The 23,415-nt window shown below is 35.3% G+C and overlaps 1 protein-coding gene across 6 annotated transcripts in view; it reads left to right on the top strand.

The window, feature by feature from the left end:
• GABRA2 (gamma-aminobutyric acid type A receptor subunit alpha2) overlaps nt 1-23,415 on the top strand; it is a 120,645-nt gene that overhangs the window by 51,898 nt on the left and 45,332 nt on the right. For all 6 annotated transcript variants that reach the window (XM_036072263.2, XM_036072260.2, XM_036072258.2 and 3 more), the window contains 2 exons: nt 16,378-16,598; nt 19,293-19,375. In XM_036072263.2, the coding sequence (XP_035928156.1) occupies nt 16,378-16,598; nt 19,293-19,375 (304 nt within the window). The remainder of the gene's footprint in view (nt 1-16,377; nt 16,599-19,292; nt 19,376-23,415) is intronic.

Genomic DNA, 23,415 nt, shown 5'->3' with positions numbered 1-23,415 from the left:
TCAAAGGCAAAAATAAAAAAGTGGGACTACATCAAACTGAAAGCTTTTTCACAGCAAAAGAAACCATCAACAAAATGGAAAGGCAACCTACACAATTTGGGAAAATATTTGCAAATCATATACCTGATAAGGTGTTAATAACCAAAATAAATAAAGAACTGATACAACTCAATAGCAAAAAAATTCCCCCAAACAATCCTATTTAAAAAAGGAAGACAAACTGAACAGACATTTTTACAAAGAAGATACACAGATAGCCAACAGATACATGACAAGTACCCAACATTACTAATCATCAGGAAAATGCAAATCTTTACCACCATGAGTTATCACCTCACACCTGTTAGTATGGTTGTCATTAAAAAGACGAGATTAAGTGTTGTTTATGATGTGGAGAAAAAGGAACACTTGTGCACTGTTGGTGAAAATATTAGTTGGTGCAGCCACTATGGAAAACTGTCAGGAGACTGTTTCTCAAAATTTAAAAAGGGAACCCATTTTTTAAGATTTTATTTATTTGAGAGAGAGGGTGAGAAAGACAGCGCGCAAGCAGGGGGAGCGGCAGACAGAGGGAGAAGCAGGCTTCCCGCGGAGCAGGGAGCCCGACGTAGGGCTCAATCCCAGGGGTCTGGGATCATGACCTGAGCCGAAGGCAGACGCTTAACCGACTGAGCCACCCAGGTGCCCCCAAAAGGGAACTATTATACGATTCATTAATTCCATTTCTGGGTATATATTCAAAGGAAATGAAAACAGGATTTCAAAGAGATTTCTGCACTCCCATGTTCATTGCAGCATTATTCATAAGAGCCAAGAAATGAAAACATTATATATATTATACATATATATAGTTCATATATAATTCATATGTTATATATATGTGAATATTTTTTGGCCATGGGAAAAAAACCAAAATCTGGATTTGTGGCAACATGGATGGACCTTGAGGGTATTAAGTGAAATAAGCCAAACAGAGAAAGACAAAAACTGTATGATATCACTTACACATGGAATAAATTTTTTTAAATTCAAACTCAGAAACAGAGTAGATAAGTAGTTGCCAGGGGTTGGGGGTGGGGTAATAGGGAGAGGCTGGTAAAAGAGTATAAATTTTCAGCTACAAGATGAATAAGGTCTGAAGATCTAATGTAAAACATGGTGACTATAGTTAATAACACTATTGTATAATTGAAATTTGCTAAGAGAGTAGAGCTTAAATGTTTTCACACACACAAAAAGATAAATATAAGTTGATGGATGTGTTAATTAACTGGATGGGGGAATGCTTTCACGATGTATATGTATATCAATCACTACTGTGTACACTTTAAATAGCTTATAATTTTATTTGTCAATTATATCTTAGTAAAGCTGTTAGAAAAAAGGAAAAGAAACTGTGATCATTTAGGATCATTTAGTAAGTGTTTCCATGTAGAAATTCCTTGCAGGCATTTGTTGGGAAATTTATATGTTTTTACAAATCCTAAATTCTGGGAAAAAATCAAGTAAGGAGAAAATGGGAAAAGCATTATAATTCTCCAGCAAGAATGAAAGCTTAACAGTCAACATAAGGAATCCACTGATGTCAAGGTGAAATGCAGCTCAGGGAATGCTGACATGTGAAGTTGAAGACTCAAAGGTTAAGGACAGCCTGCCCCAGAACTGGGAAAGGACCACGTGCGGGTGAAGCAGTCATTATCAGGCAATCATGCTCCCAGCGGTTATGGGTCTGTGGTTCTGTTTGCTGCTGTCATTCTTAAAAATAGGGTACATATTAACAAGCTGATGCACAAAAAATAAAAGTAAAAAGCTGGTAGCTGTTGTTAGGTATGCGGTCATTAGCAACAGAACAAATTTAAACTCTTTCAACTGAATTGAATTAAAAATTTTGCCCTCTTCAGTGAATCTAGCTCAAGAACTTTAAAACATTTTAGCAGGCTCCAGATCTGCTTCATATTTGGGAGGACCCTACTACACATTATATTGAACATTAAAATGCACTCACAATCCAAATGATATAGGTTAAATTGAGCTAAAGTAGAGTTGTAGTTGGAAACATTTAAATAAAAAATTACTTTGATTTTTTTACTTTTACTTTTCTATTTTGTGGTGTGTGTGTGTGTGTGTGTGTGTAATGTGCATGTGCACTTGTATGTAGAGATATTCCCTAAAATGAAGTACATATTTAACATCTTGGTAGGCTCTTGAGACATTTGAAGGCCCTAGACTTTTTTCCTAATGATTCATTTTCCTTGAATTACCTAGCCTAACATGGTCCTATAGAATTCTTTTGGTCATGTCAGATTTTCTACATTATTTCCATCTTTTTTTACCTTGTTTACTCAGTCTTACCAATAGTTGGCTTGGAGGAAGTCTGGTGAATTGCAAGACCAACAAGGGGGCACATACTTTGTCATCAGAGTCCAGTCAGAGGAAAGGATCTATAACAGTAGTATGAACAGGGAAAATCTAATAAAATGAATTATTAATTAGAACAAGGTGCTTTAATAATGAAATGGTAAAAGAAGGCTTTAAGTAATTCAGAACTAGTAAATGCAGAAAGCAGCATGTACCTTTAGGGGTGAAGCATCACAAACAAGGAACACACACACACACACACACACACTGGTATCTTACAAAAAAAGGGGAAATGAGCCTGCATATGGAGCTGAGAGACAATACACTAATAATTGGTAAGCATAATTGTGATATGGGAAGGATTTTGAGTGAGAGACAAGAGATAGTTTCATCACTTATCAGGTATTGTTTGTTATTTGTCCAAATCTAAGAAGAAAGAGGAAGCTGGGGAAAATTAAAATTGAGTAACCTCTATACACATGTAACACACACATGTGTGTACACACACACACACACACACTCATATTGTAAACCTATTAGGGAAAACAGAACTCAACTTAAAAATATATACATTTTATAAAGAGAAATGATTTGGTCTTCATCATCACCAAATGGAATGATTTTCAATCTTGATATTACTTTTGCTGGAAAGCAAGATAAATAATGAGGAAAAATTTGAATTTATGTCAGTATGGATAGCCAAGAAATGAAACTTATATGTGACACTCTAAAGGGGAAGAAATTTATTATATGTGGAAGGAAGACACATTATTATTAACCATGTGTGCAAGTGGACATGAAGATATCTAACTCATGTCTTACAGAAGCAGTTTGGTAATGAGAAAAAAGTAAAGAATAAATTTAATTTCACTTTTAATAGCTTAGCTGATACACTCATTTCTATGCAGTGTGCATAGACCCAAACCCCTACATCCTGTTCAGGTCAGTGATGTAGATTTGTTGTGACATTAGCCTGAGAGGAAACAGCGGCGTAGCAAAAAGAATTAAGAACCAAAAGAACACATGCACACACGTACACTCTGCTATCTCAGAATCATTAACTAGTGTAATTGTCCAAAGAAAGTTGCAGATCTAAATTATAATTAAAGATTCTAATTACAGTGTCTGCGATTAAGTTTAAAAATCTTTTATTTCAACATTTAAAAAATTCATGAGTAAGAAGGTAATTAAAGCGGGGAATGTACTAGTAGCAGACAGTTGACAAAGTTTGTAGTGGGCATGTGCATTTTAGCAATTTATAACTCACTCCTCTGTTATTTTGTTTTTTCTTTTCTCCTTAGTTTCTATATAGGTCTTTTCCCATATTAGTAAACATTCTCACTGTGTGTGCATATTCTTCAGTCATAAGTGGTATGGCTACCAATAACTGCACTAAAACCTAAACTAAGAACCTCAGCCCAAATGGTAATCTCTTGCAGTGTTAGGGTTAGAAATGGATCAGTGCAAACTTTGAAATCACCTCAAGATTTCTGAACCTGAGTTTCCCATTAGGCTATTAAGAAGCAAGCAGTCAGGTAAGTTATGACTTCAGTGTATTGATCATTTAAATCCCCTTGGTTAATACTTTTCTGTCCCTTTGAAAACAGAGTGCATTATCTCTTAGACTTGCCAGAAGCTGTGGAGATATTATGTATTTTGGTGGTTAACGTCTTAAGGAGGTTTAGAGAGTTATTAGATCTCGACACTTGGTCAAAAATCGACACTGGACTTAGGTGTTAACCCTTATCAGAAGTTGTCATTTGTAAATGTAGCTAGATAAGGAAACCTGTTATAAACATGGCAAATACTGTTTACCACAAGTAATGTAGTCATTTTACTTCAAAGTTGGCATGTAGAAGTTGATTACTGGAAAGTTATTGATATTTTGGAAGGATAGAAATTAGACTTTGAGAGCATTCATTCATTCAATCAATATTTTCCAGTATCCTCTTAGAGTTTTTAATAATGTCCCTTAAATTGTGATTCATAGACACTTGGATTGGATTTTTTCCTGGGTTCCTTCTACAATCTGTGGAATCATAATTGCTAGTTGTGGGGTATGCCAGTCTATGTTTTAACAGGTTAAGGTATTTGACTTTATGCTGAAGGCAGCAAAAAGCCATTTTAGGGTAGGGGGGTTGGGGTAATATAGAGAGCATGTGATGGAGTCAGATTTTCTGCAATCCAATAATTTGTATTAGAGGATAGGGAAAGGAAAAAATAGTTTGAAAGCTGTTTTATTACACACAAGAATGACTGTGGAGTGGGCCAGAGTAGTGGTACCAAAGATGGAAAAACTGAAAAGATTTAGAAGATCTCCACATGGTAGAATTAGTTAGACTTGGTGATCTGTTGGATGTAGGGGTTGAAGGAAGCACAGGATGAAGTCTTGGGAAATTGGGTGGATGGTACCATTCACTGGGATATGATACACAGGAGGAAAACTTTACTTTGCTGTTGTTTTGGTGTTTTGACTATGAGTACTTATGTTTTGGATACACTGAGTTTGGGTCTCTGTGAGAGATTTAAGTGGAGATGTCTAGGTGCGGGCATATATCCAGAGCTTGGGAGAAAGGCTGGAGTGCAGAGGGTTTGGGGAGCCATCTGATGGTAGTTGAAACCATGGGCATGTATAGCTTGTGCAAGAAAGAGATTTCCAGTGAAATGGTCGTTGTACTTTCACAGAAACTCTAGAATACAAGAGAATAAAACAGATTTTAGAGGAGACTGAGAAGCAGCTATGGGTGTCTGTCAACATGAAAGGGGATTTCCTTCTCTGAAACAGACTGTTTTGATCCTTAACAACAAAGGTTAGAAACCACTGCCTTTTCTTCCTTCTCAGATGCAATGATGCACAATAGTCAGATATTTGTATCACTTACAGCTCTCTGTCAAGGTAGGATTCTGTACACTGATGGTGATATTGTTCATTTGGTAATCTACCCTAGGGAGGGGGTTAACAGTTTCAGAAAAGAGGGCAAATAAAGGCAGTTTGATGAGCTTGACTCCATCCTACCTTCCTGCAAGAGGGAGGGTTCAGGTGATAGTTCTCTTGACTTCCTATGGAGAGGGGAATTGCTTGACATCCCCCATTCCTTTTTATAAACCAAATAATAAACAGCTATAATTTCTGAACATGAAGTGATTTTTTAAAAATTAAAATTGCAGAGGTTGTGTGTTTTTCCCCCAGGTTTCAAGGGTAGAATCTGTCTTCTGGGGGGAGCCACATAGAATTTGTTTGCCCTAGTCAAGAATAATAAATATTGTCTATTGGTGCTACTCCCATATATTTACCGTTACGTGTAGATTGTTGGCAGACACAAAAGGTCTCAGATCCCATGGCGAGGATTTTCCCAATGGTTTCCTACAACACCAGGAGAATATAGTTGAATACCAATGCAAGAGCGCTATAAAAATAGGGAGAGAACAAGGGTGTCATATGTTATGGAAAAGCCAAGAAAAGGATTCAAATGTGTCATTAGATGAAGAACACGGAGGTATTTGCTGATCGTGGTAAAAGCAACCAGATTGCAGTGGGTTGAGCGTGTGGGAGGTGAGGAAATGGAGAAATCGTGGAGGCACCATTTTTAAGCAACATGGTTGAGGAGAGGAGGCGAGACAGAGGGCAGTAGCTGTAAGGCATTATAACTATCAGTGAGGTTTTTCTTTTTAAAGATTGCATTGAACTTCTCACTGTTTTCTGAACATGCCATTATCTTTAACAACTCTGTGGAGATATTTTTCACTTTTCTTGTGATGCTGCTTCCCTCCTCCTTTGCCAACCAGAGATCTTTCATTTATTCAAGGCCAAGCTCAAATTTCATCTTCTCCCATGTCTTTGTCAGCTACTCCAAGTAGGGTCAGTCTTTCTTGTCCTTGTGTTCCACCACATGGTGTACTCACGTTTTTATGCCTTTACATACTGGATTATAAAAATCTTTTATGTGTCTTTCTTCTTTACTGCCGTCTGAGCTACTCTAAGGCGTGAGTTGTGTTTGTTCATTTCAACAAGACTTACTAAGTACGTGCTCTGTGTCTGTCACCGTGTGGGAGCTGAAATCCCTAAGTGTAACCAGTGCTTGCCCTCAAGTTGTTCACAGTGATGTGGGGAAACAGCTAAGAAAAGTTATCAACTTTGAAACAGTGGGATCATGCTTTTATTGAAGTATTTATAGATGACAGTGTAGTAGAGGGTATGTGGGTATAGGATATCTATATCTAAGAAGGTTTCTAGGAAAAGAAGATAACTGAAGAGGACAAATGAGGGGAGTGTTTTAGCACAAACTGGAAGGGCTGGTTGAATTTAGTAAAATGCAAAAATTCAGTGTGACTCGAGCCTACAACGCTTTAAGGGATCTGGCGGGGGGGAGGGAGATGAGGCTAGAAAAGAACACAGAGCCAGATCACGAAGGCCTTATGGCCAATTGCCCAAAAAAGAGAGCTGCAAAACCATCCCCAAATGAAACTTTAAAACACAGTAGATCTCTTTTACCAGAGGATTGGTTATGGCATAGCTTTTTTGATATGTGTCAACATTCTTTAAAATGTAACTACCGTAAAGAATAAAAGACTACTGTGGTTAGTTTAATATAGTTACACAAGCACACACATGCAAACATTACACACTTCACACTTGTTAAATTTAAGGATTAGGGTATGTGTGCAGGTGACTGTTTGCCGTAAGATATCTGAGAGCTTACCTACCATATGCCTTCTGCTGATGCCTTTCTCCTTATGGAATTAGAGCTCTTCTTGCCCAGAATCCTTGTTACTACATTTAATTTCTAATGATGCCTCTCTTTCATTCATTCATTGACTAATTATTATTTCCTATGTTCCGGGCAGTTTGTTAGATGCTGGTGTTAGAGCATTGAAGAAGGTGATCACAGTTCTTGTTAGTGTGAAATAAAAGTTGGCCAAATGTAGGGACTGGCAGGGAAGAGCCTCTGCAGCAGAGATCAGTCAGTTTGGGGAGTTAGTTGGAACATCACACATCAGAGGCCCCGCAGTATCAGTATTGCTCCAGGCAGAGTGGAGTGGGAGGGTGGGGATTGCCAAACACCAGGCTAGAGAGGAAAGGGAGGGAGAGATCATGCTGGGACTTGGATGCTGTAAGAAAGTGTCTGGACTTCACCCCAAGGGCTTTAGAAATTCAACTGACCAAATTCAACAACACCTCAGTTTTGGATCTCCTTCCCCCCGCAACATCGTGACAATATCTTGAGTGTACCCTGCAGCTTTCTGTTCACTTTCAAATATCAAAGAGTCCAGTGCAGGCCAATTCAAACATCAGTCTTTTATGCTAGTTAGATCTTCTTTCCTTTTTGCAGCCATGTTCACAGCTAAGGGATGTGCAGTGGGCAAAAGGCTATGATCTACTCTTCCTCTCCTCTTTCTGGGTCTGCCAGAGTTGAGGCAAGGGAAAGGGAGATTATTAAAATGGAGGAAAATATGTTTTTACTTAGCCTGTCCTGTTGGTGGTTCTCTCTTGGTAATTCGTTCCATTTGTCTAGCTGGCAAATGCAGGCTCTCTCGTGGAGCACATTTGCGACTTCTTCTCAGTGACCTCTTTAGTGCCCAAAACACCACCACACAGGTGGCTTATTCTTTAATGGACTTTCTGTGGCCCAGCCCATGCTCTTGGCACTTTACTTTGTGACCTTTTGCTGCTGGGTGTCCCTCACTTGTAAGACTGTCCTGTGGTTGAGTATGGGGAATGGGGGGAGAAATATATTTTGAAGGTGATTTATATCAAGCTACCTTCCTTAATGTCTAAACTGTTTCTAAGAACTTTACACATATTATCCACTTTGTCCTTATAAGAAGAAGTAGGTTTTATTATTACCACCATTTTATAGATAAGTCAACTGCAATAGTGAGATTAAAAAACCTGCTCAAGTCAAGTACTCTAATCAACCCAACCTCAGGGCCCAAGCTCTTAACATCTCTTTTATATTACTTAATTTATTATTTTTGTTATCTTTTGATCTAATGTTTAAGTCAGTTTTCAATGTGGAAAGAAGACTTTGACAGAGATTCTAAAACTCCATTCTCAGCTCTGCACTTAAATTCTCTCTGTAACCTTCCATCGTCCGTGACTAACATCTATTTATTGGTCTATAAAAGATGGAAATCTCACTCTGACGTCCTGCCTTCAAGGATTATTTTTACGTATGATGTAACAAAAAGGGCATGGTGTTAGGAAGCACAATTGAATTCAAAGTCTGGCATTCTCTCTCTCTTTTTAAATGGTTATGGTTTCTGAGGTATTTTCCACCTGTGAAATTAGGATATTTTGCATATTTTAATACGGTTATTGTAAAGTTTTTATATTAAAGTGAATTGCAATTAACTAATAACTATTCATCATTTTGAATATTTTATTCAGATATATTTTAATAATCTACTATCAGATTCTGAATCTGTAGTATCAGTTTTTAATTTGTTCGTGAAACTTGCCTAGCCCCTAGTTCCAAAGAGAAAGTCTAGACGCCTTACTTGCACAATGGTTAGAGCGTGCAGTAGCTGTGGTATTCTGAGCCTCTGTTTGTGTGAGCTTCTTTGCATAATAGGGTTTTATGATCTTGTATTAATTGATTGGCACTCTGCTCCTCTGTTCTAAAGCTTCTCCTTTTTTTTTGCAATTTTTGCAATGCTAATACTGGGCTACATGTACTGTTCATACCCCTTTTGAGTACCAACTGGAAGTGTTTGAGCTTAACCATTCTTGTATATTCCAAGGGTGTTTTTTCTTTAATAGCTACATACCTGCTTCATGAACCACATTTTTCTTTGTTATAGAAGAAATACACTGGTTGGAATTTACTCAAAGGAGACTAACATTTCTTAGCAAAAAGGGTAAAATGAAATAAATTTTGGTACTTTAAAATATGCTCAGTAAATCAAAGTAAATGAGAAATCACCCCAAGAGCAGTCCTGCAATTTGGTTATGTTTCAGTGAGTAGATCGAATTCTTCAGAAATTGGCTACATGCATTGACGTATAATTAATGTAGACAGGCACTAAAAAATACTCTGCCTTCACTAAGTTAACATGTTCTTGAAATCATGTTTATACAATGAACTGTGCAATAAAGAGTGATTTCCTTGTTTGCAATACCAATTACGGAAATAATACTTACTGGTAGTTAAAACATTGGACTGGAAATTGTATCCTTGTATGGGTTCTGCCCCTACCAAGTTTGGAAACAGGAAACTGATGCAATTTATCTATAACCCCATCTATAAAAAGGAGAATTTGGATGAAGTTTCCTTTAAAGAATTTTTCAAATCTTGAGGTGTGTGGATTCTTCAACTCTTCAGTCTCACCCAACAGTCACGTCTCCTGAGCATAGACCGTGGAATAGCTGCATGCTGATCTGTCTTTGTGAATTTTTTGGTTTCTTTCTAATTTTGCTTCTTAGTTGTTTGTATATTCCCTGAGGGATTTTGTAGTTGATCTTGTAGTTATTTATTCCTTTTAGAATCTCAATTCATGGGTCTAAGTCTTAAGTTTATATGAAGAACTTGCATTATTTTTTATTTCTGGCAATTTTCTTGTAACGCACGAATCAAGCAATGACTTACTCTATTAGTACATACTCATGGCAAACCTGAGGTTTATTTTAAGGAATCTTTCAAGAAAATTCTTTTCAAATGCTGAGAATATGCATTTTATATGTATTTAAAGGTGACCAAGTGCAAGTAATTTGGAAATCCTGTTATTCTTATGCAATAATGGATACGCAATAAATATTATTTGATTGAAATACTCCTTACCCTGCCTTTTTAATCTAGAAAACAAAACCACAAAAACTAGTGAATCAACTGTATTTATTTATATATTTATATATCTGTACACTTTTTATTAATATATTAAAATATAAGCACTAATGCAGAAATTGGAAAAATAAAAGGTAAAATGCATATTATTTCATAATTATATTTATTTATTAAGTAGATTTATTTTTGCTCTCACTTAAGATTGCTATTCATAATATTTTAGCAATTAATCTGTTTAAATGTACTTTATTATTTTTAAATATCTTTCTTAAGTACTTTAAAATAATAACAAAGATCTGATTCTAAATTTATATTTTAATACTTATTTTGATAATTTGTAAATGAAAAAGATATATAAATTCAAATTTAAAAAATGCATCATTGGCTATTGGTTACTGAACCATCATGCTAATTTTTAAAAACTCATCCACCAATTCTAGATGCTTCTCATGTTCTGAATGTTTAGTTTTTAAAACAACTTGCCATTTGCAATGGCCTTATGCCACAGTAACCAGTATTTCAAGGTACAATATGTGCTTAAGATGAATGTCATCATTAAGAAACAGTGGTTATAAATTCATATTTTAAATAGCCTCATTGATAATTATAAATTTGCTTTGCAAATTTCTTTTTAGACTTGATTAGTTCACCATTCTTTATGTGGCTAATGAAGACCTCATGTTAGGTGTAGAACTGATATTCCTTGTTTGCTGTTGTTGTCCACTTGCGCTTGTGTAATGATTAGTGTTTTCTTCAATCCATGCTGTCATTTAACAATGATCTTTTGAAGCCATTTATCTGTGTTAGAGTTAGTTTAATCAAAACTAAATACTATAACTTGCAAATTCACCTGATTCCAAATCACGAAACACTGAGAGCAAATGGAGGAGACATCACTTGACCATTCCTGTTGTGTCTTCTTCTCTTCCCATAGAATGGCTTACCTATATGACCAGCATTGACTTATGGGCAGAGTGAGAGAGCCAATATCATTCTTTTTTTTTTTTTTTTAAGATCTTATTTATTTATTTGACAGAGAGAGACACAGCGAGAGAGGGAACACAAGCAGGGGGAGTGGGAGAGGGAGAAGCAGGCTTCCCATGGAGCAGGGAGCCCGATGCAGGGCTCGATCCCAGGACCCTGAGATCATGACCTGAGCCAAAGGCAGATGCTTAATGACTGAGCGACCCAGGTGCCCCGCCAATATCATTCTTTATATTATCTATTAACAAAGCTTCACTTCTTATATTTAGATGAGAATTCTATTTAAAGATAAAGATTCTATATTTTCTTCTTACAGCTAAAAGGATGTACATACCACACTTTGTAAACCTGTGCTCTAAGCTGAATATCCTGTTTGTGCTTGCAGTCTCTCTCTTCATTTAGCTACAATACAGTGGATTACAGTTATATTTACTGACTTAAAACCAACCTGTCCCACTGATATTAGACCCATGTAACTTTTCATTAGAGTCACATAATGAAGTAAGGTTTCATATGTTCTCAAACTCTTTATTCATTCACAAAAATCTTTAATTTTCTCTTACGAGGGCTAGTGTGATAGGTTGCAGTCATGGCCCCCATTCTTTACCCCTTTTTATATCCACATCTTTTTCCATTTAACTTTATAATGCCCTTCCACTGAGAGTGGGGTGACTTGCTATAATACTTGTCACTAAATTCAACCATGTGACTTGCTTTGACCAGTGGGACGTTAACAGACATTATACAAGTGATGACTTGAAATGCCACTAGGGTTTGTTCTTTGGTACTTCTGCCATTGTCATGAGAAAGATAAGCCCAGGGTAGCCTTGTGGTCCCTGGTGGAGAATAAGAGGTGCATGGAGCAGAGCTGAGTTGCCCCAGTGGTCCTACACAATGGCAGCCTAAACCAGCCAATGGCCAGTTAACCCACAGATGCACGAGCGAGAACAGCTGAGGTCAACAGAGTCCAGGTGAGATCAACTGACCCCCAGTCTTCTGGGGTAATAATAAATGGTTGCTGTTAAAAGCTACTTCGTTTTAGGTGTTTTTTTACACAGCAATATCTAAATGATATTAACTAGTTTCTAGGTTTTACTGGTTAAACTCTGATTTCCCTTAATGCCATTTACAAACTCAGGAGTAGGGAGAGTACTTTAACTTCCCCATTTGTACCTTCTGTTCACTCTGCAACCCATTGCATTCTGCCCTCTGAACTCTCTTTTCTAAACTAAGCTCAAGATCTTTCAGCACTGTTTGACACTGTTTATTTCTACATGCTTCTTAAATTTTCTTTTTTCTTAGTTTGGTATTTTTCTTTCCTGCTACTCTGTGTGTGTGTGTATTTGTGTTCTTCAGTGGTTCATTTTCTTTAATTTTCTAGAGTTTTTTCTTCTTTATTTTCATAAGTTAATCATGACATCTATACAAGTGATCCCTTCTATATTCATAATTTTAATTGTCACTGCTAAAAACAATATAGCCTGGGGATATGTCCGATATATTAGTGATCAAGTTAAATGTAAATGGACTGAATTACTATTATCTCCAAAGCTGTTTTTAATAAATTGGAAATGGTATCTTCAGAACATAGTCTCTTATTAAAACACAGTAAAATTAAACATCAATGACAAAAACATAATTAAGGAAACCAACATATTTGGAAATACAAAAACACTTCACAGTATCTCCTACATAAAGAAAAAGAAAAGTCATATGGGAATTAAAAATTGTCTTTGACTGAATAATCCTGAAAATACTATTAATTATACTTATTATATAGCTGTAATAATCATGACTTTGGAATTAATGCAGGGATAGATAAACAATAGAAAAGAAGAGAAATCTCAGAAACATGTCCATACCTATATGGACACTATATTAATGAGAGAAATGCCATCACAAATCTGTGGAGAAAGATGAATCAGTCAATAAATGGTAGTAGAAAGTTGTTTTTCCATTTGAAAACAAACAAAAAAATAACATTGAATCTTTATCTCATGTAATACATAATAATTCCATGACCTAAAGATGTTAAAAAGCTGAACTTTTACATCTTTAGAAGAAATGTACAGGGATATATTTATGATATTTGCATACCTTTATAATCTTTATTATAATTCTTACTGAGTAGTATATTTAATAAAATATTTATGTGTAGAAAATGTAAATAATTTCTATAACTCAATAAGAAAAAGACAACTTAAAAGGAAGCTGAGTACATGAAATAAACAGACTCTTCATAAAAAAGTTGAGTGTTTAATAAATATATGAAAATGTGCTGAATTTCACTAGTCAATAGAGAAATCCAAATGGTAGCAGTATCAGCCATTTCACACTAATCATAATGGCTAAAATGAAATATTCTATTTATATCAAGTTGTAGAGAAACAAGAGAGTTCATGTGTATAGACCTCTAGGATTTCAATTTGAAAATATCTTGTTATGTTGAGGATGTACATATAATACATTCCGGTAATCCCACTTGTAGATTTACTCCAGAGCAGTGGTGGACATACCGTGGTCCATGGGCCAAATCCTATCAGTTACCTATTTTTATAAACAAAGACTTATGGGAATACAGCCACCCTGACTCATTTATGTATCATCGGTGAAGGCTTTCACACTACAGTAGCAAAGTTGGGTGGTTGTGATACCACACGACCTATGAAGCCTACAGTGTTTACTAATTGACCCCTTATGGAGAAAGTTTGCTCTGGTTTAGAGTAACTCTTAGGTCTTTGCCCTAAAAGTGTAGTATAATAATGCTTATAGCAATATTGCTTGCTATAGTGACAGATTGGAAGTAGAAAAAAATTAAGAACATAGAAAAAGGATGAATATTGTGAAATATTCTTAAAAGATAATGCTATGTAGCAATGAAAATGAATCAAAGTACTAGATAGATTGCCATGAATGAATTGTAATAATGTAACTAAAAAAGTCAGGGTCAGGAAAGTATACACACTATGTGATACCATTTACATAAATGTTGAAAATGTGATCTAGAAACACATATATTTATGCAGTAAATATTTAAGCACATGTATGGGAATGATAAACACCAAATCCAAGATAATTATTTTCCCGGAGAGTTAGGGGAGTATGATTGAGGAGGAATAAATGAGAGAGAAGGCTTCAGTAATATTTGTGATGGCATTTCTACTGGTAATGGTTCCAAGATGTTTATGATATTCTTTATATTCTCATACATGTCTGAAAACTATCTAAGATAATACACAAATGAAAGCCACGGTGCCTTTTGTAAAGATTTGCAGGCTTGTCTGGAGGCAGAGGAACAAACATAAAATTGCAGCATGGTATCTTATAGTAATAGAAGGCTTTACAAGTAATGCAGATACACAGACATCTGGCTGTGTATTTTCTGGATGTTCGAAGGACTGGGAGTGTGATTGTGAGTAGTTCCTGACTCAGGCAGGCAGGAAACTTACTTTAGGTGAGAAATGGTAAGAAGTGGAGATTGTTCAAATTGCTTACAACCCAACATGAGTGCCTGGTTGCAGTGGATGGGGAAGAAAAAGGCACAGATCATTCTCGATAGGTTGACAGACACACTCGGGACACCATGGATGTTCAGAAACAGGGTTCCTGAAAACACTTTTTCAAAAGAACTCGCCTGAAACTTCCTGTTTATAAACCTTGCGTATCTCCTATGGGGTAAGTCTGCAGGAAATGATTGCCTTAGCAACAGCTTCTGAAACAGATAAAACCTATCATAATTTTATAGAAATGGAACATTTGAGTTTGATGTTTTATCAAAAGTTGTAAAATGCATTCAGTTTTCCTGGACAAATAAATGTCTTATGGATTCAGATTAGGCTTGGATTTGAGGGAACCATAGTTGGAAAGAAACACTTGCATAAAAACTTAGATAGTGAAGACTCATCTCTTAATCTAGATGTTTTTTAAAAACTGTGTTATATCTATAAGGAATTAAACATTTTAAAATAGGACTAAACCACTGAGAGTGTGTTAATTCAATCATGAAGTTGTCTCCTAAGGATCAGGGACGCAGCCCCGAGCCATTGCTTATTTCCTGTTCATATGTCATGGCTTATGGCTGATACTTACTCTCTTCATCGATTCTTTTTGAGAGATCACTGGAATCGTTTACTTAATTAAAGTTTGTACAAATAATTTGATATTTTCATAAGTATATGGCCTTTTTAATCTGTCCTTTTTTATATGCGTAATTTTAGTTGAATGAAATTGCCATTTGCTACGGTGTTTATTTCAAATGTGATGACTGTGGCTTTGGGCTCAAAGGAAAGTTTCTGAATTCCCATTCTCAGGTGTGTAACTGAATATTTTGGTGATCTATCATGTGAGTGTTTGCACAAACACACATTGACAAAAATTTTAATACCTAATAGATTGTCAGTATTAATCACAATTGTGAATTGTACCTCTTGTCTAAAATGTATACATTCTCTTCTAAGACAGAAAAAGAGAGAGAGGAAAGCAGGGAGCAGGGGAATGAGAAAGAGAGGGTGAGAAAGAGATATTGATTGATTAAGCTACCTTAAAGTGTTGGACAGTGGTAATATAGGAATGGACCACTAGCTCATCTGTATGAATATTTAAAAGTACATTTTAACCTGAGGGCATTTACTTGCAAAATATTTGTATTTTAAGTATTACACTAACTTGTCTAAGTATTTTTATTACAACTAATTTAATAAAATAAACTCTATTGAAATTTTCATCCCCTAATACATTCTTGCTAGCAATATGGTATCTCACCATTTTTTAGGATTGAAAAAGAAATATGATATTTTGTAGTTCCTTTGGCAACAGCAGATGATGACTCATACAGATTTGACAGTATGTTTAATAGTTGTTTCTTTTTTCCTTCTTTTTTTTGGCTACTGAGAAGGCTGCCTGCTTACTCTTTCTTGAGATAAACTACTTAGAACAATAACCAAGACCCTGCTCCCAAGCATGCTCCCCTTGTAAGTTATAGGATGCAGAAAAGCAGTTTAAGACCTTGTTCAATTGAAAGAAGCCAGAATAAAGTAGATTTATTCTTTTCTTTTTCTAATATGTAGCTAACTGTGTAAACACACATGCTAATCTCATTGTAAGTGACAACCTTTATTGATAAATAATCTTTCAACACTTCTCTCAGTAATCTCTCTTTTTAAACTATTTTTATTATTATTTTTGTTGGAATTTTATAGTGACCTTGTATTTGAAACATTTATTATTTTCCAAAGAATTCTATTTTATATTTCAGGAATATACAATTGATGTTTTCTTTCGTCAAAAATGGAAAGATGAACGGTTAAAATTTAAAGGTCCTATGAACATTCTTCGACTTAACAATTTAATGGCTAGCAAAATCTGGACTCCTGATACCTTCTTTCACAATGGGAAAAAATCAGTAGCTCATAATATGACAATGCCAAATAAGCTTCTTCGAATCCAGGATGATGGGACTCTGCTGTACACAATGAGGTATGTTTTCAGGTTTGGTATGTGGCATTTAAATACTGAGAAATCCATGTATTAAACAACCAGCCAACCTAGCTGTCAAGTATTAGCACAAATTGAACATTTTTATAACAGATTATTGAGGTACCCATAGCATGCTTTGTAAATCCCTGGATATTAAAATATGATAAAATAGGGGCGCCTGAGTGACTCAGTCAGTCAAGCATGTGACTCCTGATTTCTGCTCAGGTCATGATCTCAGGGCCTCGAGATTTAGCCCCGTGTTGGGCTTTGTGCTGGGTGTGGAGCCTGCTTAAGATTTTCTTTCTCTCTCTCTCTCTCTCTCTAGCTCTGCCCCTCCCCCCCCAACTCATGCAAATTTGTGCACATGCTCTCTCTCTCTCAAAAAAAAAAAAAGGAAAATAGTGTTTATGAGATTGATTCTCATCTTAGTGTTAAAACTTAAGCATCTTAAGTTTTAAGAATTGATTGTTTTTGGCTATTTCTTTTTCACACTACTATTTTAATTAAGTACAGCTTGAATATCATGATTTAAAATGTCCTTTATACCATCATGTAATTTTATTTTTAATATTTCATCAGATATGCCATCAAAATTTTAAGTGATTTAAGCAAGGTTTTACTTAATATTTTGATCCTCCTTATAAAGTTAATCTAAAGAAAAAACTTTTTTTAAAGAGGTAGTTTTTATTTAATAAGGTTTACAAGTACCATAAGCATATGTATTAGATTGAACAATATTAATTGCCATTTTGTAAGTCAAATAGTATCATGTAGCATAAATTTCATATGATCCAACCTTTAAAAAATTATCTAAAGAAGGGCACCTGGTTGGCTCAGTCAGTTAGGCATCTGACTTTGGCTCAGGTCATGATCTCAGGGTCCTGGGATGGAGCCCAGTGTCAAGCTCCCAGCTTGGTGGGGAATCTGCTTGTCCCTCTCCCTCTGCCCCTCCCTCACTCATGCTCTCTCTCTTTCTCTCTCAAATAAATAAATAAATAAAATCTTTTTTAAAAATTAAAGAAATATACAGTTGCTGACTGTATATTTATATAGTGTAGCAACTATTCCATTTTAACTCTTCTCATGAATTAAGCTTTTAAAATAAGTTACATATATATATATATATATATATGAAGGGGGGGAAATCGGAGGGGGAGACAAACCATGAGAGACGATGGACTCTGAGAAACAAACTGAGGGTTCTAGAGGGGAGGGGGTGGGAGGATGGGTTAGCCTGGTGATGGGTATTAAAGAGGGCACATTCTGCATGGAGCACTGGCTGTTATGCACAAACAATGAATCATGGAACACTATATCTAAAACTAGTGATGTAATGTATGGTGATTAACATAACAATAAAAATTTAAAAAAATAAGTTACTTATATAAGAAAGAAAGCAATCACAAATCTAATAAAGTGATGTGTAATCTAAAATTTAAATGCTTAATAAAGGCTTTAAAGCATGGGTAACTTTTATCAGCATTAAATATAGATTAGACATGTATTCTAGATATCTGATGTGTTATTATTTCATATGAAATGTTAGGTGGTGGGTTTCAGTTGTGTAAGTTATTTAAGAAGGGGCAAAAATACAATCTTGATCTTTAAAGAAAAAACTCTTGAGGACTCATTACTAAATGACCATTGCCTAAAATAAAAGTGCTAGCTATTCTTTGCCTCTCTCTCTGAATCTTACAATACAGATGCAGTATCCCGGTTGGTTTTACATTTTGAACATTCCTGTGGATTAAGACAATGATGGAAATTTTGGCTTTAAATACAATGTTGGCAGAGAACACACAGTTTTGGAAAATATTGCATGGAGCTCTACTTACATACTGTCTTAGAAGTATATAAGTTATAATTAAATTGTTGGCCACATTTGTTTTGCTCATCATAAGAGTCTTCTATAAGTTCAATTTAATACCATTTCTATCCATTTTACCTGTGTGTGAAATGGAATAATTGATGACTGTCTTTATAAAAAGTTTGCTATGATTAATCTTTTTTTTTTGCTATGATTAATCTTTAATGTGATCTTATAGATACAGAAAAAAATATTTATATAACAATACATAACTTGTGTCCATAATTTAGCCAACAGTCTAGTTTCAACAAGATATTTCTAAGAGGCACATCTATATATTATCTATATCTACTTCTATATTTAAATCCATGTACCTGTATATAGTATGTGATATTCATTCACAGTTGACATATTTTTGGAGGGAGTTCCTGTGAGCTAGTATTGAATTCTTATATCAATTTTGCTATATGGTTGCTGATGACATGAAGGAGGAAAATAGCATTCTTTTCATGATAGAGATTTTTTTTTCCTCTAGGATTTCGAATGTTAATAGTGAAGTTAATGTGAAAATAGCCCTTCAAAAATGCGTATATAACTTCTTTACTTCTTAATAAAAAAAAAACAAACTTCTTCTTAACAAACCAGAGTTCCAAATGTTAAGTATATTTGTAAATAAATATTGTTATTTGAGCTCAATTTTGTATATGCTAATGTCTTTTGAAGGATCACCTAAATATGAAAGAACAAAAACATTTAAATGTGAATTAGCCTAATACAATGCTATAATGAAGGTCCTACCTCATCCCTGATGCTGTTGAGAACAGTAAGGAGTGATTTATCCTGACTTATCAATTTACTTAAACAAAGAGTGAAATTTTTGCTTTTAGGCTTACGGTTCAAGCTGAATGCCCAATGCACTTGGAGGATTTTCCTATGGATGCCCATTCATGTCCTCTGAAATTTGGCAGCTGTAAGTATGGGGGTGAAGTTACGTATTTTGGGTCTGTAAAATCAAGGCATAGTCAGCAGCATTGCTTACCTGTATAGTTTCTTCTAATATTATGGAATGCTTAATATTTGCCCAAAAAAAGATATAGAAGTAAAAGCCTTGCTGATTTCCCTCAAGGAACTAATTGGCTAGCCTTATCGCACTCTCAAATATCATTATATTTTAATCATGATGTTTAAATTATCACTTAACTTTACTGCTAATAAAGAACATCATGTGTTTTTGTACATGGGGAAAGGTAGTCCAGGAGCTCCTTGTGAAGGTCAAGACCATGTCATTCACCTTCTTTTCCAAGGCTAGCACCTTAAAAATGCAAAATACATTTTTTTTTTTTTGTAACCAAGAATGAACTGTAAAGGATAGATGGTATTGTTTATTAAGGTAGTAATCAGCCTGTTGCAAATGGTAGGCACAGAAGCTGGCTCTGTGCAATTATATTCCTACTTTCCAACTAATGGAAGGGCTTTTTTTTTAAATTTCCTAAAATAAATTTTAAGGAGATGATGTAACTGGACTGCTATGTGCAGGCATCTTCTGCTTACATAAAATATTTCAGAAAAGGCTCTGTGCATTTGGCCATTCTCTAGGTCACTGAGGTTATATCTTGTATGTCAAGCAGAAGCATTCACTCTCCCGGAATAATTGAAAAGAGGGGAGGTCAAATCATCTCCGTAGGCCCACACTTAGGGCAAGTTCACAATAAATTCACGGACACAGCTACAGCAGTTTCTCTCTGGTGTTAGCTTGTCCCATCACCTGACCTTTTCAGAAACCTTGCTCTTTCTGGTATCACCATCTCTATCCATTCGGGGCACCTTTTGACTTTTCATTCACGTGAACAGAAATGCCGTTCCCGGGCGCCTGGGTGGCTCAGTTGGTTGGGCGACTGCCTTCGGCTCAGGTCATGATCCTGGAGTCCCAGGATCGAGTCCTGCATCGGGCTCCCTGCTCAGCGGGGAGTCTGCTTCTCCCTCTGACTCTCCCCCCTCTCATGTGCTCTCTCTCTCTCATTCTCTCTCTCAAATAAATAAATAAAATCTTAAAAAAAAAAAAAAAAAGAAATGCCGTTCCCTCACCTGGTTAAAAATATGTTTGATTGAATAGGTGCCCTCACCCCACAGACTGGTATCAAGTGAAAGAAAATAAGAATGATGGCTAAGATGAATGCAAACTCCTCTAATTATTTTGATGACCATAGTTTTGTGGAATGAGAAGTTCAATCTTGTTGGTTCTGTTCATTCTTACAAAAGGTATCAGCCCTCAATTTTCTTTGAGAATCTCTTCTTTGTTTAACTACAAAACCTTCTTTTATTGTCATGGGAGCCATCACTTCAATACTGGCATTTTTCCCAAAATTATTTAACATAGTCAATCATGTTATATGACGTAAACATGATGCGGAAAAAACTACAGCAGATGCAGCAGAGAAAAACTCATTTGCATTACATAAATGGCATTAAAGAGAAAATTGAAAAGCCTTGATAACCAACGAAAGGATTTATTCAAAATGCAGTAATGGTATAAAAAGGAAAGGGATTTTTCATTGGACAAGTTAGTGCCATTAAGGCACCAAATATAAATGATGTGATGTCTTAATTCTGAATATGAAATAAATATGCCTGAAAATATTTTAAATAAAATTTAAAAATCCCTTGTAGTGTATCTACAGGACAGTGAAATACTGCATGCGTGACTTTCTGTATCTAGAAGTGATATGGACAACATGCAAAGTTTATTGTTAGGCATTCTCTAAGTAATTGCTTTTTATTTCATTTTCTTCATGTTTATTTTCCGACACACTGAATAAACAATTTGATTTGTATATTCTTTTATTTATCCTTGCCAGTAGTAAGTGGCTGATACGTGTTTAAAAGTATGGACTTTAAGGGCCACCTGGGTGGCACAGTCGGTTAAGTGTCTGACTTGATTTCAGCTCAGGGTCTTGAGATCAAGCCCTGCCTCAGGGCTCCTCACAGAGCATGGAGCCTGCTTGAGATTCTCTCTCTCTCTCCCTGCCCCCACCCCCGTTCATTCTCTCTATCAAAAACAAAAACAAAACAAAAAAGTATGGGCATTAAGCATGGTATAATAGATTAACAAGCCAACCCAAGCCTTAAAATGTTGGCCCAGCAGATTTTGGCAGAAGCAGCCATGGCTTTTTCTTCTAATCTTTTATTCCTCTCTTGCTTGAAAGCCCCCTAAAATGATAGAATTTCTGGAAATTTATCATTGTTCTTAAAGAAGCATCTTTTGTATAAGTTTATAATTTTGAATTCATTTTTGTTTTGCTTTATTTCTGTTGCCTCACATCTTCATATATTTTCTTGCTGTTTAACATGATTTAAAAGTTCCTAAAAGGGAGTCTGGATGTATTTTGTGCATTAGTCCAAAAGAAATTGTAAACCATCTTTTGGGATGAAAATTAGTAATTAAAAATGATTTGGAGATTTTTTTCTGGTTACCAAATACTAAGAATCAATCAGTATGCATTTGATGTTTAATGCAGATTATGATTCAAAAGTGGGTTATTTAACAAAATTAAATTATTCAATGAAAATTTAATTTAGAGATGGAATTTATAGTGAAATTTGTAAAACAAACTATCTTTCTCTCCTTTATACTTTACTGAAAAACACTGCAGTTGTCACTTGGTTTATATGTGTGTTGGTAGATCAGGAGTGCTTCTAAGCTGCATGACTTTCTGCTCTGTCTTCTCTTACTAGACTCAAAATCTAAAAAACATATTCTTATCTAACTAATGAAATGCTATAATTGCTTTTTCATAAAAGACATGGGGAGTATCAGTCACCTTCTTTAGCATATTCTTGGGCTCCTATGCAGATTTCCAACTTCCATAAAAGTAAATAACATAATTAAAATATTAGGAGTTTATTGATTAGCAAAAACAAACTGAGAACTTTTTCTGGATGACAGGCTCTGTGCCAGATGCAAGCAGTGTAGATATGGACAAGATAGAGTCCCTGCCCCTCACTGTCTCACTAGTTTCTTAAAAATGTCACTGCATTTGTAGGGTTCCATTTTCTTTTCTTTATGTTTAAAAATAAACATCAAATTTAAAAAGTGGAATCATTATACTTAAGAAAAGTTCATAATTTATTAATATTCACAACTACTAATGTGTATTCATAGGAAAAAAACACAAGCCACTTGATAATGTGCAAATGGATTGCTAGGTATCCACATTACTAATCTCCCTTATTTAATCATAGCAGCAGAATCATCAATGATTAAATAATTGAAATTAATACAAATTTAGACCTTAGAGTAACTAGAATTCATTCATATGCAAACTATAGGAATATATCTGCTATTAAAAAAATATATATATACACACACATATATAAAGATACACATCTACATATTTTTAGAGTCCTATTTTCAAAAATTGTTTCACAGAATATAATTTAATTATGGATATAGGTGAATATATGTATAATGAAAACAGTATTTCACTGATATGAACATTTAGTAGTAACATGCAGAAACCAGACAACATTGTAGTATATCATTAAAAGACCACACAACAAATAAGACACAAACTCATAAACATTCACTTTATTGTGACTGATGCTTAAGTGTGAATTGGTCTGTGGTCTGTAGACCTTGGATCAAGGTAAGTAGCAGGGCCACCCCAGAACAACATTTATCAAACTAGAAAACTTGGTGGGTAAATGAACTTTCCAGAGTCCCGCAGATCTAGGGGCAGAGATATTGCTGGGGACATCTAGTCCTTTCTGTCTTTCGATTGAGAATGTAACTGTGATGTTGAGTTTTGCTCAAGAACCAGGAGTAACTAATGCTTTTAAACATTCCCATGAGCAAAAGTACATAGAATTTCTTCAAAAGGTCAGTAATATAGCAAGAATTGTCTGTTAATTCAGCTGTGGAGAGACTTCCCACATGGAGAGGTCAGCTGTTTCCCACTGGGACAGCCATAAAGGAAATGCCAGAGCCAGAGAATGGCTAAGACAAGATATGTT

Source organism: Halichoerus grypus, chromosome 3 (assembly GCF_964656455.1).
Source record: "Halichoerus grypus chromosome 3, mHalGry1.hap1.1, whole genome shotgun sequence".
NCBI lineage: Eukaryota > Metazoa > Chordata > Mammalia > Carnivora > Phocidae > Halichoerus > Halichoerus grypus.
This window is presented reverse-complemented; position numbering and strand designations above follow the sequence as displayed.